Raw genomic sequence first — 15,421 nt, 5'->3', positions numbered from 1 at the left:
ACTCAGCAATTATTCACACCTTATTTTTCCATTCCCAAAAGAAGCTATTTGTGCAAAAGCCTAAGGTTAAAAACCAATATCATAAAATATTTAGTATTTTAGACTGCTTTTTAAAGGATTTCTTTTACTCTCTTGAAACATTTAATAAACCGATCATCTCAAGTATAGAAACAAAGCTCTTTTTTTACTCTCATCCAAAAGAAAAGATTTCAAATAAAGAAAAGGAATCAAGGTATTACACATAACTAAATCTGATATGCCGAATAATGCAGGACCCAAATATAATGAAGTCATTTACTAACAAGTGAACTAAATATAGAGCCCAAGCAGCTGGAGCCTGGGGGTTTATATAATATGCTAGCTGACTGCTCAAAACTCATAAAAAGAATCCACAGAACACAAGGGAAAGGGGAAACACTATTCCTCTCATGCTGTTAAATCAGATATTAAAGTAATTTTTCCAGAGAAAAATTAACTGAAAGTTAACCTTTTGTTGCATTAAATTGGGGGAAAAAATTTGGTTTTGGTCAGGAGCACAGAGGGTCAAATAAATCCAATTATAGGAAATATCAATTAAGACTCATAACACTGTTACAACTACAATACCTTTTAAACCATCTAAAAAGTTTTAAGAACAGTACCTAGTACTTGCAGACTAAAAATTATAACATTAGGTATATAAAGGGTAATTTAGGCTATACTTCTAATTTCTAATATATATTTTAGTAAACTTAATTATCAACCAAGTGACATAAATGTGGGTTTCCTTTCTCCTAACAGTTTCCAACAATAAACTTCATGTTTCTATTTACAAACTTATTAATAATGGCCAATATTGTCAGATCTTTTATTTGCCCGCTGAGTTGGGTCTTGTGGGGCTCCAGAATACACCAAGACCATAAAACTCATTTAAGCTGAAATGAAAAGAATTTCTCAAAATTATATAACTATGAATTTTAAAACATTTACAAACTTAAGATACTCTCAATCTTGGTAATGATTAGCTACCCTCAAGACCATTTATTGTACTCCAGGCTAGCATTATATTAATCATGGCATTGCAGTACATGGAAATTATTTTCTTCTTTAAATTCCACCCATAGTACAAACATCAAAATAGCATCACCTAAAACATATGTGTAAAGAACATAACCAAACTTCTTACAAAAGAGCAGCTTGAACATTTGTGGTAGCCATGGAAGTGAGTTTAAATCTTAAAATTACTAACCAAAGTGACTTTCCGTCTTTTTAAAACTTTTCTAAATGTTCAGTTATAGCAGATGTGTCTTTAAAAAGCTAGTTTTCTTAAGCACTGAAAAATGCCCAAGTAAATGACTGCTGCTCAGTCATGCCTGACTCTGCAACCCCATGGACTGCAGCCTACCAGGCTCCTCTGTCCATGGAATTCTCCAGGCAGGATTACTGGAGTGGGCTGCCATTTCCTTCTCCAAAGAAATGTACAAAATTTACTATAAAGCCTTTCTCAATATTTAGACTTCTGTTCAATCATCATTAACCATCTATCAATCCTTCAGGTCTTCTATTAACAATAAAAATAACCAGATGTCTTTAAGCACAGAAATTTGTAGTAGAAATTTCTATTCTGCTTGAGCAGATTTTATGCCTAAATTTTTAAAGCTTCAAACCTAAACTGAACTTATTTTGATCTCTATGTATTCAAAGCAGTCTTTTTCACCACACACACACACAAAATTATTTCATTCTACAAAAATTCAACACTTACCAAATAACCAAAAAATAATTATCACCTACCTGTAGTACCGAGATTGCAGATATGTTGAACAAACAGTCTTTGACACGTGACTGGCTGACCCAAAGTCTATTACTTTAACCCTGTATGGCTGTCGAACAGGATCCACCAACATAATATTCTCTGGTTTGAGGTCTGCATGAATTAATCCAAGACTTTTCAATTTTTTCAGTGCAGTAGCCACTTGCTGAAGAATGGGTCGAATGACTTTTAGTGGCAGCGGACTGAACTTATTTTGTTTCAGAAAGTCATACAAATTTTGTTCCAGCATCTCAAAGACTAAACAAGTATGGTTACGGTGCTGAAAGCATTCGTAAGCTCGTACAAAGTTATATTCATCAGCATTTTCAGTACTGAGCCTTGCTAATATGCTCACTTCTATCTGACCCTGACGTGCATACGAAGGGTGGTTCTTCAAAATTTTGATTGCTACAATTTCATTTGTCCCTCTTTTCCAGCATTTGACTACCTGGCCAAAAGTGCCTCGACCAAGGAAATCAAGGACTTCGTAAGTATTTTTCATGGAGCATAAGACTTCATGCTGTACTAACTGATAGTCACCTTCTCCAGTGGTACAATTCTGTTTGGTTCCTGTGGTAGCTGTCACAACTGTCACTGGATTTCCCATGTTGGTTTGCAACATTGCAGGAAGTATGGACACCTCATCGACAATCTGCATTGCGCTGCTATGATTATCCAACTCCTCACTCTTGCGCTTCAATCCACATCGCTGGGGGCCTTCCAGGAAACTGAACCTGTGCCGCCACGCCCCAACCTGAGGTGCCTCCACTTGAGTTTGCCGCGCCTGAGCTGCTATAACCTTTGTAGCACCCGCAGTGTTTTTTATAACAACAGCACTTGTCTGCAATGAAAGGTTGTGTCCCCGAGGTCTGTTAAATGGTATCTTTGTCTGAAAAGCACTACCCTTCGTGGGAGGATGAGAATTTCCAACGTTTCTACCATTCACATAGGTCCGAGGATAGTTTCTTTCCTGGAATACACAACTGCTTGGCTCTACTTTGAGTTTCTTCACACTACAAAAGGCACTTGACTGAGTTTGATAAATATACGGTGGGTAGACCAAGACTTGTGAGGCCATACCTACAAAAACAAACAAACAAAAAAAGGTCACATTAGCTACAAAAGTTCAATACTTTAACTCTTGTGAACTTTTAACAAGTCAAGTCCATAATTTATAAAAACAGTTAAGTTCCATGAAGATTTTCTTCACCTTGGAGAAAATAAACATTTTCACTGTCTCCATTGTAGTTAATTAGTGTTTCAGATATTTTGTGCATTGCATGAAAGGTTGGGACTAAATAGTTGAGAAACTTCATTCAATCAATCAATATTTATTGACAAGCTACAATGGCTAAGATATGCCCAAGGAACTGTACCAACTATTTTCCCTCCAAAAGAAAATGTACAGATCCTTAAGCTGTATACATCTAGCAAAAGTAAGCATTCTATTACCAATATATCATTTATGAACCAATGATCAAACCAGAAAATATATATTACACAAATGTTGTCATATTCCTTAAAGCTCAAGAACTACCTTGGGGGAAAAAAAAATCAATTGTAAAAATAAGTATGTGAGTCATTTTCATGATTTCTCTTTAAAGTCCTTTTCACATCATCCCTGAACACGTATTAACAGTAAATTCCTTTACATTCAAATCAAAGTGATACAGTGGTTGTCCTTTTTTTTTTTTTTTGGTCCAGCCCTCGGCAGTGAAAGCACTGAGTCCTAACCACTGGATCACCAGGGAATTTCTAATACAATACCTTCCTGATGAAGCCTTTCCTAGAACACATACACTCACCGCTCATGTTCCAGGCAGGATATGACATGACTGACATTTTGTTATAATTGTTAGTGTATAAAACAGTCTTTCTCACTAGATCTAAAACAAAATACTCAGAATATAAAGTTGGTTTTTAATAAACGTTGTTTGGGAACTGATTTCAAAATATTTCCATTCTTCTAAAAAATGGGACTTTCCTGGTGGTCCAGTGATTAAGACTCCTTGCTCCCAATGCAGGGGATGTGGGTTTGGTTCCTGGTTGGGGAACTAAATCCCATATGCGGCAACTAAGACCCAGAACAGTCAAGTAAATAAATAAAATAACCAACAGATTGCCATTACAATATGTAATATATGCAACACTTAAAATAATAAGAGCTACCACCTACTATACAACAGTTTGACAAATGCCTTATTTGCAGTATTTTATGTAGTCCAAGTTTGCTGTTAAGAAAATTAAAGCTCAATGCATGCATGCTAAGTTGCTTCAGTCATGCCCAACTCTCTGCGACCCTACAGACTGCAGCCCACCAAGCTCCTCTATCCATAGGATTCTCCAGGCAGAAATACTGGAGTGGGTTGCCATGCCCTCCTCCAGGGGATCTTTCCAACACAGAGATCAAACCTGCATCTCTTATGTCTCCTGCATCAGCAGGCAGGTTCTTTACCACTATCGCCACCTGGGAAGCCCAAAGGGTGGTTAAGTGGTTCAAGGTCATATACCTAAGGTGAAGCAAAATAAACAGGAAGATGCCCTGCCCCTTCAGGTAAAAGGCATAAATTTATGCCTCTTTCCACTTCCTAAACAATTCTTGTTGCTAACTACCACTTTCCTAAGTTGACCTGGCTTTAGTAAGAAATCAGCCAAAAAAACTTATTACACAAATTAAAATTTGTGGTTCAATATATATGAGAAATTGTAAATTGAAATCCTGATCTAAACCTTTTCATCCATTTTCTTAAATTCTTATTGGCATCTGTTCTATGCTGTTACTCAGGGGAGCTTTTCAGACTCCACCAATTTATTATCTTTTTAATGATGCAAAGCCACATCAATAACTCCTTCTGAACATATCAAGCTCACCTGACACTGCGAAGCTCCCCACCCTCATCTTCGATAACTTAACATGCCCATTCTTCTTATTTCAAATCCCTTCTGTAACCCACAATCACAGAAACACACAGAATGACAGTCAATAAACAAAATTCCTAAAATAGCAATTGTAAATATACTAATAGATTTAGAGAAAAGCATGAACATAAACAGGAGAGACATGAAGATAATTTTTTAAATGGAACTAGTGAGCCTGGATAATCCCATGGATAGAGGAGCCTGGTGGGCTACAGTCCATTGGGTCACAAAGACTCTGACACGACTGAAGTGATTTAGCACATGTGCATGCATGTTCTCTGATCAAGAATCATACAATTCAGATATGGTACAAGGTATTCACGGAGCACCATGTGCAAAGGGATACAACACTGGAAACCTAGACATCCATGCAAAAGGCATAAGTTAGATACACTTTGATACACAGACCAACTAGAATCTTTTTGAAAAAGAATGAAAACAACCTATTTAACCTGCTATAACCTGATTCCCAATACTGTAATATGAAAAAGGCAAAATTTAGGAAAATGTATACAATAGATATTACCATATATGTTTAATTGAAGGGGGAATTATATATCTATATTTTTGCACATATATTAGTATCTATACAAACATAAATAAGTTATAGGCTGCTTTGCCTTAAAGAATAGTAAGACTACTGGGGGCAATGAGAAAGACTTACTTTATATGTTCTTTTAACCACCTTGTATTTTACTTTGTACATATATTAACTGTTCAAAAGTTTTTTAATCATCTGGAAACCTAATAAAACATATACATAAAAAATTTCAACATGAAATAATATACCTGGGATATGCTTCAAAATAACAGAGAAGAGAAAGTGGATGGGGATATAGATAAAATGAGATTAGCCATAAATTATCATAGGAGCTCGACTGTAAGTAAAAAGGGGTCATCATACTATCCTGTCTCCTTTTGAATGCTTACATTTTTCCTTAATATGAAGTTCAGTAAAAATAGATTTAAAATTCCAGAAAGATTCTGGTTCAGTAAGTTTGCAATGAGGTTCAAGTATCTACATGTGTACAAGTTCCCAAGGCCATTTAGATTCACACTAACATCTGAGAATCAATGATCTAGTCTGTACAAAACCCTAGGCAAATTCCAGTCTGACCAATTCAGGGCCCTCAGTCTGAAACATCAGGTTGAAGTTCTACAGAATAAAAGATATACCCTCCTAGGCCAATCCATGCCAGGTTAAACCAAGGTGTTACATGGACAACTTTATGCCATAAGGGTGGTATCATCTGCATATCTGAGGTTATTGATATTTCTCCCAACAATCCTGATGCCAGCTTGTGCTTCATCCAGCGCATCATTTCACATGATGTACTCTGCATATAAGTTAAATAAGCAGGATGACAATATACAGCCTCAACGTACTCCTTTCCCAATTTGGAACCAGTCTGTTGTTCCATGTCTGGTTCTAACTGTTGCTTCTTGACCTGCATACAGATTTCTCAGGATGCAGGTCAAGTGGTCTGGTATTCCCATCTTCCTAAGAATTTTCCACAGTTTGTTGTGATCCACACAGTCAATGGCACTCCACTCCAGTACTCTTGCCTGGAAAATCCCATGGATGGAGGAGCCTGGTGGGCTGCAGTCCATGGGGTCGCTGAGAGTCGGACATGACTCAGTGACTTCACTTTCACTTTTCACTTTCATGCATTGGAGAAGGAAATGGCAACCCACTCCAGTGTTCTTGCCTGGAGAAAACAAGGGACGGGGGAGCCTGGTGGGCTGCCGTCTATGGGGTCGCACAGAGTCGGACATGACTGAAGCGACTTAGCAGCAGCAGCAGCACACAGTCAAAGGCTTTGACATAGTTAATAAAGCAGAAGTAGATGTTTTTCTGGAACTCTCTTGCTTTTTCTATGATCCAACCGGATGTTGGCAATTTGATCTCTGGTTTCTCTGGCTTTTCTAAATCCAGCTTGAACATCTGGAAGTTCACGGTTCACATACTGTTGAAGCCTGACTTGGAGAATTTTGAGCATTACTTTGCTAGCGTGTGAGATGAGCAAAGCCAAGAAAAACCAAAGAGTCTCTTGATGAAAGTGAAAGAGAATGAAAAAGTTGGCTTAAAGCTCAACATTCAGAAAACTATGATCATGGCATCTGGTCCCATCACTTCATGGCAAATAGATGGGAAAACAATGGCAACAGTGAGAGATTTTATTTTGGGGGACTCCAAAATCACTGCAGATGATGACTGCAGCCATGAACTTAAAAGACACTTGCTCCTTTGAAGAAAAGTTACTGACCAACCTGGACAGCATATGAAAAAGCAGAGACGTTACTTTGCCAACAATGGTCCGTCTAGTCAAAGTTGTGATTTTTCCAGTAGTCATGTATGGATGTGAGGTGGACTATTAAAAAAAGCTGAGCGCCAAGGAATTGATGCTTTTGAACTGTGGTGTTGGAGAAGACTCAAGAGTCCCTTGGACCGCAAGAAGATCAAACTAGGCAATCCTAAAAGAAATCAGTCTTGAATACTCACTGGAAGGACTGATGATGAAGCTAAAACTCCAATACTTTGGCCACCTGATGTGAAGAACTGACTCGTTGGAAAAGACCCTGATGCTGGGAAAAATTGAAGGCAGGAGGAGAAGGGAACAACAGAGGATGAGATGGTTGGATGGCATCACCAACTCGATGGACACGAGTTTGAGCAGGCTCCGGGAGCTGGTGATGCACAGGGAAGCAGGGAAGCCTGGCATGCTGCAATCCATGGGGTTGCAAAGAGTTGGACACAACTGAGTGACTAAACTGAACTGAACATGGACAACAGCTGAAAGCCAGATAATTTACCTAGAGATATTAAAGAAACTAATGCAATTTCTGAATCCAGCTGTCACTACTTTTACTTTCCCAACATGCCAAACCAGAAGGCAAACAATCAGCTTAATCCAAGGGCCAACTAAAGGAAGCTTAGAAAAAGTAATTACCTCTCACCAACCACTGTGCTCTGGAGTACCAATCTCAAAAAGTATTTTAGGAAATTCTTTCTAAAACACAAGGTAGACGTATCACATAATTTACACAGCACATAAGAAAAAGGGGGGAGGGGGCAATGCTGGAGATAGTTCTTATAACAGACCACAAGAAAGGAACTCTAAATTACTAATCAAACTGACTAATCAAACTGACCACAAGTATTAATTATTTCCCTTCTCCCACCCACCATCACATTAACTCATAACCTGAGAGGAAGGAGTCTCTCATCCTTGGTGTTCATGAATTTTACTGAGTATAGTTGTTACTCCCAGAAGCTGCTTAAGTTCTAAACACTGGTTTAGTTCACTACTATTTCCTATTATTTTTCATTGCGATACATACTGTTACACCTCTGCAGCTGCATTTCATAAACTCTTGTCATTTGTTCTTACCATCTGACTAAGAAATGGAAGTTTTTAAATACTACCCTTTTGAAAGCTGAAGCTACCTGTACAGGTACCCTAAGGACAGTCAAGCCTCCTGGTAGAGCAACCATTAAGCTTCCATTCCTCAGGTTTAATAACCTCAGGTACTTTAATAGGCCTTATTTTCCCACTCCTCTAAAAAAAATTTTAAGACTCATCTGATATCTAAATTCTTCACATCCTTTTACAATTACCGAAACAGCAATGTAACCAATGGTGATAACCAAACCACCACTAACCATAAAGAGACGGTTTTTCTTATAATAATACATTATAATATAATAATATTCTTATATAATATCAGATCTTCTGAAAAGGGAGGGAGGGAGCAGAGATAGAAATACTCTGACTATCTTGCATGCTCATGTCACTTCAATCATGTCTGACTCTTCACAACTCAATGGACTGTAACCCTTAGGCTCCTCCGACCATGGGATTCTCCAGTCAAGAATACTGGAGTGGGTTGCCATGTCCTCCTCCAGGGGATCTTCCTGACCCAGGAATCAAACCCGCGTCTCCTGAGTCTCCTGCATTGCAGGTGGATTCTTTACCCACTGAGCCAATATGAAAATTCTGGGTCATTTTCTGCCAAACTTAAACATGGTACTATGTAATCAGGTTTTTATTTAAAATATTCTATCAAAAATATATTTAATAAAGATAACAATGCCTTGCATTCTCCTTACTCAACTTTCTTCTTCTACTTGTTCAAACTTCATTTTTTTCCCTTAAACTGTGGTAAAATACAGATATAGCATAAAATTTACCATTTTTAAGTGTACAGCTCAGTGGCATTGAAGTTATCCCCACTATTGTGCAACCATCACCATCATCCATATCCAGAACTTTTTTCCCTCTTCCAAACTAAAATTCTACCCATTAAACAACTGTCCATTGTCCCCTCTCACTAGCCCCTGGCAACCAGCATTCTATTCTCTACATCTACAATTGTGACTACCCTAAGTACCTCATATGAGTTTAGTTATACATTTATCCTTTGATGACTGGTTTATTCCACTTAGCATAATGTCTTCAAGGTTCATCCATGTTGCAGCATGTGTCAGAATTTTCTTTTTAAAGCTAAGTAATATCCCACTGAATGTCTATGTCATATTTTTATCCATTCAGTCATCTAAAGATACATGGGTTGCACCTACCTTTCAACTACTGTGAATAATGCTGCTGTGAACACGAATGTACAAACCTCTCTGCACGACTCTGTTATCAAAGTCTTATACTACTTCTGCATTCTTCACAAAGTCTAGCACAGAGTTAAACGAATAAAGACTCAAGGTGTTCCACAGTTTCGAATATTTTCACTTATTTTTTATATGATATTGCAAACACTAGTTTTATCACAACTCTAATTTTTGTACTAACGACTGTCTGATTCATAAGGTCTGACAAAGAGATCAAAGGAGACAAATGGCTTTAAGGTAACAATACTGTCTCTAATCTAGTTTCATGTAAATAATAAATTGTTCCAGTTTGGTTTATCCACAGACTTAAAAGTTTTGTTTTCATAAATATACTTACAAAAGGTTTCCATTTTTTTTTCCATTTTTAAAATATTTTCAGGTACATGAATATTTGGGGGCATAAAAAATATTAAGACATCAATAAAGTTTCATTCAGAATCATTTTTATGATATTTGTAACTGGACACCATGTAATCAATAACAGAACTTCATTTCCATTTCAACTGAGAATTTGTCAACATTTTATTGAGGGATAAAAGGACATTCTTCTTAAGAGCTTTAAAGTTGAAGGACAAGATATCAAACAGAGAGAAGAATGCTAAAAACAAGTATCACATGACTTGACTTACAGTGACTGAAAAAAGCTATTAACTGCACAACTATTTATTATTGTAATGCCACTTTAACCATTTTATCTTGGATTAGCTCATAAATATAACTTTAAAATTAATATTAGTTTATTATATAGATTTTCTAAAACATCACCCTGTGAAATAATTATGATGATACCACAAATGAAAACCTTTCCAAACACTGTATTATTTGGGCGGAAGTTTGAATTCCTGTTAACTGACCTAATTGTCAACATATATTTCAAATGATAAATGAGTTAATAATCTATGAGAGTATTTTAATGTCTAAAAAACTCACAGAGATTAATTAATTCACATGTATCCAGAGAAAAACATGGCCCAAAAAGATACACGCACCCCGGTGTTCACTGCAGCACTGTTTACAATGGCCAAGACACGGAAACAACCTAAATGTCCATCTACAGGAAAGGATAAAGAGGACGTGGCGTATATACACATATGCACACACACACATGCAACGGAATACTACACATATGCGCGCACGCGCGCGCGCACACACACACACACAAACACACACCAGAATACTACTCAGTCAGTAAAAAGAATGAAATAAGGCCGTTTGCAGCAACATAGATGGATCCAGAGAGTGTCATACTGAGTCAAGTAAATCATACACACACACACACACACACACACACACAACATGGAATACTACTCAGTCAGTAAAAGAATGAGATGGATCCAGAGAGTGTCATACTGAGTCAAGTAAATCATACACACACACACACACACACACACACACACACACACAACATGGAATACTACTCAGTCAATAAAAGAATGAGATGGATCCAGAGAGTGTCATACTGAGTCAAGTAAATCATACACACACACACACAACACAGAATACTACTCAGTCAGTAAAAGAATGAAATAAGGCCGTTTGCAGCAACATAGATGGATCCAGAGAGTGTCATACTGAGTCAAGTAAATCATACACACACACACACACACACACAACACGGAATACTACTCAGTCAGTAAAAGAATGAAATAAGGCCGTTTGCAGCAACATAGATGGATCCAGAGAGTGTCATACTGAGTCAAGTAAATCATACACACATACACACGCAACACGGAATACTACTCAGTCAGTAAAAGAATGAAATAAGGCCGTTTGCAGCAACATAGATGGATCCAGAGAGTGTCATACTGAGTCAAGTAAATCATACACACACACACACACACACACACAACATGGAATACTACTCAGTCAGTAAAAGAATGAAATAAGGCCGTTTACAGCAACATAGATGGATCCAGAGAGTGTCATACTAAGTCAAGTAAATCATACAGAGAAGGAAAAACATCACATCTCATCCCTTATATGTGGAATCTAAAAAGAAATGATACAAATGAACTTACTTACAAAACAAAAAGAGAGTCACAGAAAACTAACTCATGGTTGCCAGGGGGAAGGGACAGTTAGGGACTTTGGGAAGGTCATGTACACACTGCTATATTTAAAGTAGATAACCAACAAAAACCTATTGTTTAGCACATGAAACTCTGCTCAATGTTATGTGCCAGCCTGGATGGGAAGGAGTCTGGGGGAGAGTGGATACACAACTATGTGTGGCTGAGACCCTTCACTGTTCACCTGAAACTATCACAATATTGTTAATTGGCTATATCCCAATACAAAATATTTTTGGTGTTTTAAAACAGTAAGAAGGTAAAAGCACTAATCAAACAAACAAAAACAGGTAAAATAATGTTCTCTGCTGCACAGGAACAAAATTTTGAAGCAACCTAACTGTCAGAAAAGGAATGGATATAGTTGTTTTGACTTTTTCATGCAACACACAACTATGGCTTATAGCACAATCATCGTGTATTTCTGTACTGCAAAAAGAAAACAAGTATAAGGTTAAGACACTAATTAAGATATTATCCCAATTTCAAAGATGTTAAAACGTGCGGAAAATTGTGCTTGTTAGAATTAAAGACATGCAGCAAAGTCAACTAATGTAAATTACACATATCAACATGGATAAACCTCAGAACAATGTAAAACAAGAAACAAGTTGCAGAAGCATATGTATTATTTATTTAAAGTCAATAGCAAACAAATCTATATTGTGTTTTTAGATATATTAAGTATGTGGCAAAAGTATAAAATCATGCACAGAAATTATAAACAAGCCAAGAAGAAAGGGAAAAGGAGAGACTTCAACTGCAGGAACTATTTTGTACCCAGGTGGCAGCTGCAAAGGAACTGGTTCTCTTACTCTCTATACTTTCATAGCCTACATTTACATTAATTTTTAAATATAGAAGAAAAAAATATACCAGACAAGAGGATATCCTCTTTAAGAGCTAGAAAACTATAACCATTTTAGATATATTTTATTAGCTTATTCAGTCAGCCATACAGTATTTCATCCCATTCTTTCAACTTTTAAATTTTTCTTTCAATTCAAATCAAGTAAAAATATTTAGGAGGAGGAAGATTTAACAATGAAGCATGTTTTTTCATCAATGAGCTCCTTCTAGGAAAAGGCAAACACATGTATACATATAACTATATTACTAATGAGGGCAGTAACAAAGATATATGGTGCACACAGGTAGCAAAAAATGGGGGATGATTTAACATACGCCTGAAAGAACACAGGATTCACTAAGAAGTTAACCTGAGCTAAATTTTGAAGGATGATGGAAAGAAGTCTGCTACTTAGGAAGGATATTCCAATAGCACAAACCAATAGCACACATAAGAGAAGAGACTAATGAAAAATATGACACATTGGCTTTGTGTGGCTAGAACAGGGGCCCACAAATTACAGTTAGCCAAATTCAACTCAGACTATTTTTGTATGGCCCACAAGCTAAGAATGTCTTTTATATTTTTAAAGGTTTAAAAAAAAAAAAAGAAAAAATGCACGCAACCGGGATCATATGCCACTTGCAAAGCCTAAAATATTTCCCATCAAGCCCTTTAAGAAATTTGCCAACCTCTGCTCTAGAATATACTTGCTGCCAGGGGCAGCTGGAGAAAAAGATTCTCTTGAGAAGAAGGACAACTTTAAAAAGAAAAATCACAAAGAACTTATCTTCCATACTAAGAAGCTATGGGTGATGAGGTGTCTCTGAAATGTTTTAAATAGGAAATCAATATAATCATATTTGCATTTTTTAAATCTTATTTGTATTTTAGAAAGATAACTCAGGAAAATTTGTGAACAATAAACTGGAAAGAGACGGCAATGGAAACAACAGTTGAAAGACTACCCTAATAATCCAGATAATAGCTGATCAGAGTCTGAGCAAAGGCAGAAGTAATGGAATGAGAGAGTACCGATTACCAACAGTGATAGGTGACTAGGAGATAAAAGCCACAGAACTTGGTGAGGAATGAAGGAAGTGTCACCATCATGCTTCTGACTTGAAAAAATGATAACCAAATGTGAACAAAAAAATTCTTTTAAAGGAGAAATGAGAGAGGAAAAACTGAATTCAGTTTTAGATCTGCTGAGTTTGAGGTATCTTATCACTGAGCCCAATTAAATGTGGATTCTTACAAAAAGGCCTCCATTCATTTGAGTAGTTTACTTAGGAAGCTATCCCATGGGGCACAAGTAAGCGACACAGGATAATTAGTCAGGAAAGAGGGAAAAGCAATAAATGTAAAGGAATGATGGAATTAAAAATTAACTACTTGGCAACAATCATAATAATTGATTCAAACAATAATTATCAATTATCAATTATGCAAAAACTAGTGGGTAAGAAAAAGAATGAATATATGTATAACTGAATCACTTTGCTGTATACCTTAAACTAACACAATGCTGTAAATCAACTATACTCCAATAAAATTAAAAAAAAAATGGTGAAAGTTTCAAGAATAACAGGATATTATTCTTGGGAGACATTTCACCATGGATCTCTCATGCTTCTCCGTGTCTTGTAAGCAGGGACACTGAATGCCTTTGTTTTGGAGTCTCTTCTCAAGGATATTTGTATACTGAACAGCCTTGCAAGGTAGAGATAGCGTCTTCCTGAGCAAAGGTCAGGTTGCTTCATGCCAAGATAATGACTCCCTCCTGCGCACATGTCAGGGGGGTTCACTGCCCCTAACAAAAGATTTGAGTTTTCCAAACCTGGGGTGCCACTCTTGCAGCACAACTCCTCCTGTGCCTGAGTCACCTGGCCCTGTTTGCATCACCCTGTGGGAACTGAGCTGGGGAAACAGAGGAAATACTGACCCGCTGACTGCTACTATTGCTCAGTAAGAAATAAGAAAGTCCTTTATCTCTTACCTCAGAGTTTGTCTTCTGCAGCAGCCATTCCTAATCTGTCAGTTTGCAAGACCTTTCATAGTTCTTGACAATCACACATTTTAAAAGTACATTCCCACAAGATGCACAATAATCAAAAAGAACAAACAGGCAGATGTCACATTAACCGGGTGATCAATGTTAAAATCTCTAGTAATGGGATATATTGCTGTCACATGACTCCTGGTATGATGTATTGAGAGGAATACATTTCACTGTGCTGCTTCTAAGCACAAACGAACATCCAAGTTGACGGCCATTCTACAAAATAACTACCAGTATTCTTCAAAATACCAGTATCAGGAAACAACACAAAGCCTGAGAAACTTTCCAGATTACAGAAAATAAACATAAAACAAAACAGCCTTTGCTTTTATGGAAGAGAAATTAGGGGTATACGGACATCGAGTCTGCAACATACTCTCAAAGTGTTCAGGGAAAAAAAACAGATATAGAGAGGAAAAGGTAAATGCAAATGGGGTAAAAGTGTTAACATTTGAAGCATCCAGCTGAAAAAATACACAGGAATTCTTTGTACTACTCTTGCAAATTTTCTGTAGGTCTGAATTTTTGTCAAGTGACAATGTTTTTCTTGCACAAGGCTGCTCTTCAAGCATTACTCATTTGAAAATGAACTGCTTAATATCTTAGGTATGGCCTCAGTTCAGTTCAGTCGCTCAGTCGTGTCCGACTCTTTGCGACCCCATGAATCGCAGCACACCAGGCCTCCCTGTCCATCACCAACTCCCCAAGTTTACCCAGACTCATGTACATCGAGTCAGTAATGCCATTCAGCCATCTCATCCTCTGTCGTCCCCTTCTCCTCCTGCCCCTAATCCCTCCCAGCATCAGAGTCTTTTCCAGTGAGTCAACTCTTCGCATGAGGTGGCCAAAGTATTGGAGCTTCAGCTTCAGCATCAATCCTTCCAATGAACACCCAGGACTGATCTCCTTTAGAATGGACTGGTTGGATCTCCTTGCAGTCCAAGGGACTCTCAAGAGTCTTTTCCAACACCACAGTTCAAAAGCATCCATTCTTCGGTGCTCAGCTTTCTTCACAGTCCAACTCTCACAGCCATACATGACTACTGGAAAAACCATGGCCTTGACTAGACGGACCTTAGTCGGCAAAGTAATGTCTCTGCTTTTG

The 15,421-nt window shown here is 37.4% G+C and overlaps 1 protein-coding gene across 4 annotated transcripts in view; it reads right to left on the bottom strand.

Annotated features, from left to right (window-relative positions):
- The window catches only part of HIPK3 (homeodomain interacting protein kinase 3), an 82,147-nt gene that overhangs the window by 52,611 nt on the left and 14,115 nt on the right, over nucleotides 1-15,421 (bottom strand). For all 4 annotated transcript variants that reach the window (XM_069554711.1, XM_069554713.1, XM_069554712.1 and 1 more), the window contains exon 2: nucleotides 1,774-2,872. In XM_069554711.1, the coding sequence (XP_069410812.1) occupies nucleotides 1,774-2,870 (1,097 nt within the window). In that variant the 5' untranslated portion in view covers nucleotides 2,871-2,872. The remainder of the gene's footprint in view (nucleotides 1-1,773; nucleotides 2,873-15,421) is intronic.

The sequence above is a fragment of the Ovis canadensis genome, chromosome 15 (genome assembly GCF_042477335.2).
Source record: "Ovis canadensis isolate MfBH-ARS-UI-01 breed Bighorn chromosome 15, ARS-UI_OviCan_v2, whole genome shotgun sequence".
In the NCBI taxonomy this organism is placed as follows: domain Eukaryota; kingdom Metazoa; phylum Chordata; class Mammalia; order Artiodactyla; family Bovidae; genus Ovis; species Ovis canadensis.
This window is presented reverse-complemented; position numbering and strand designations above follow the sequence as displayed.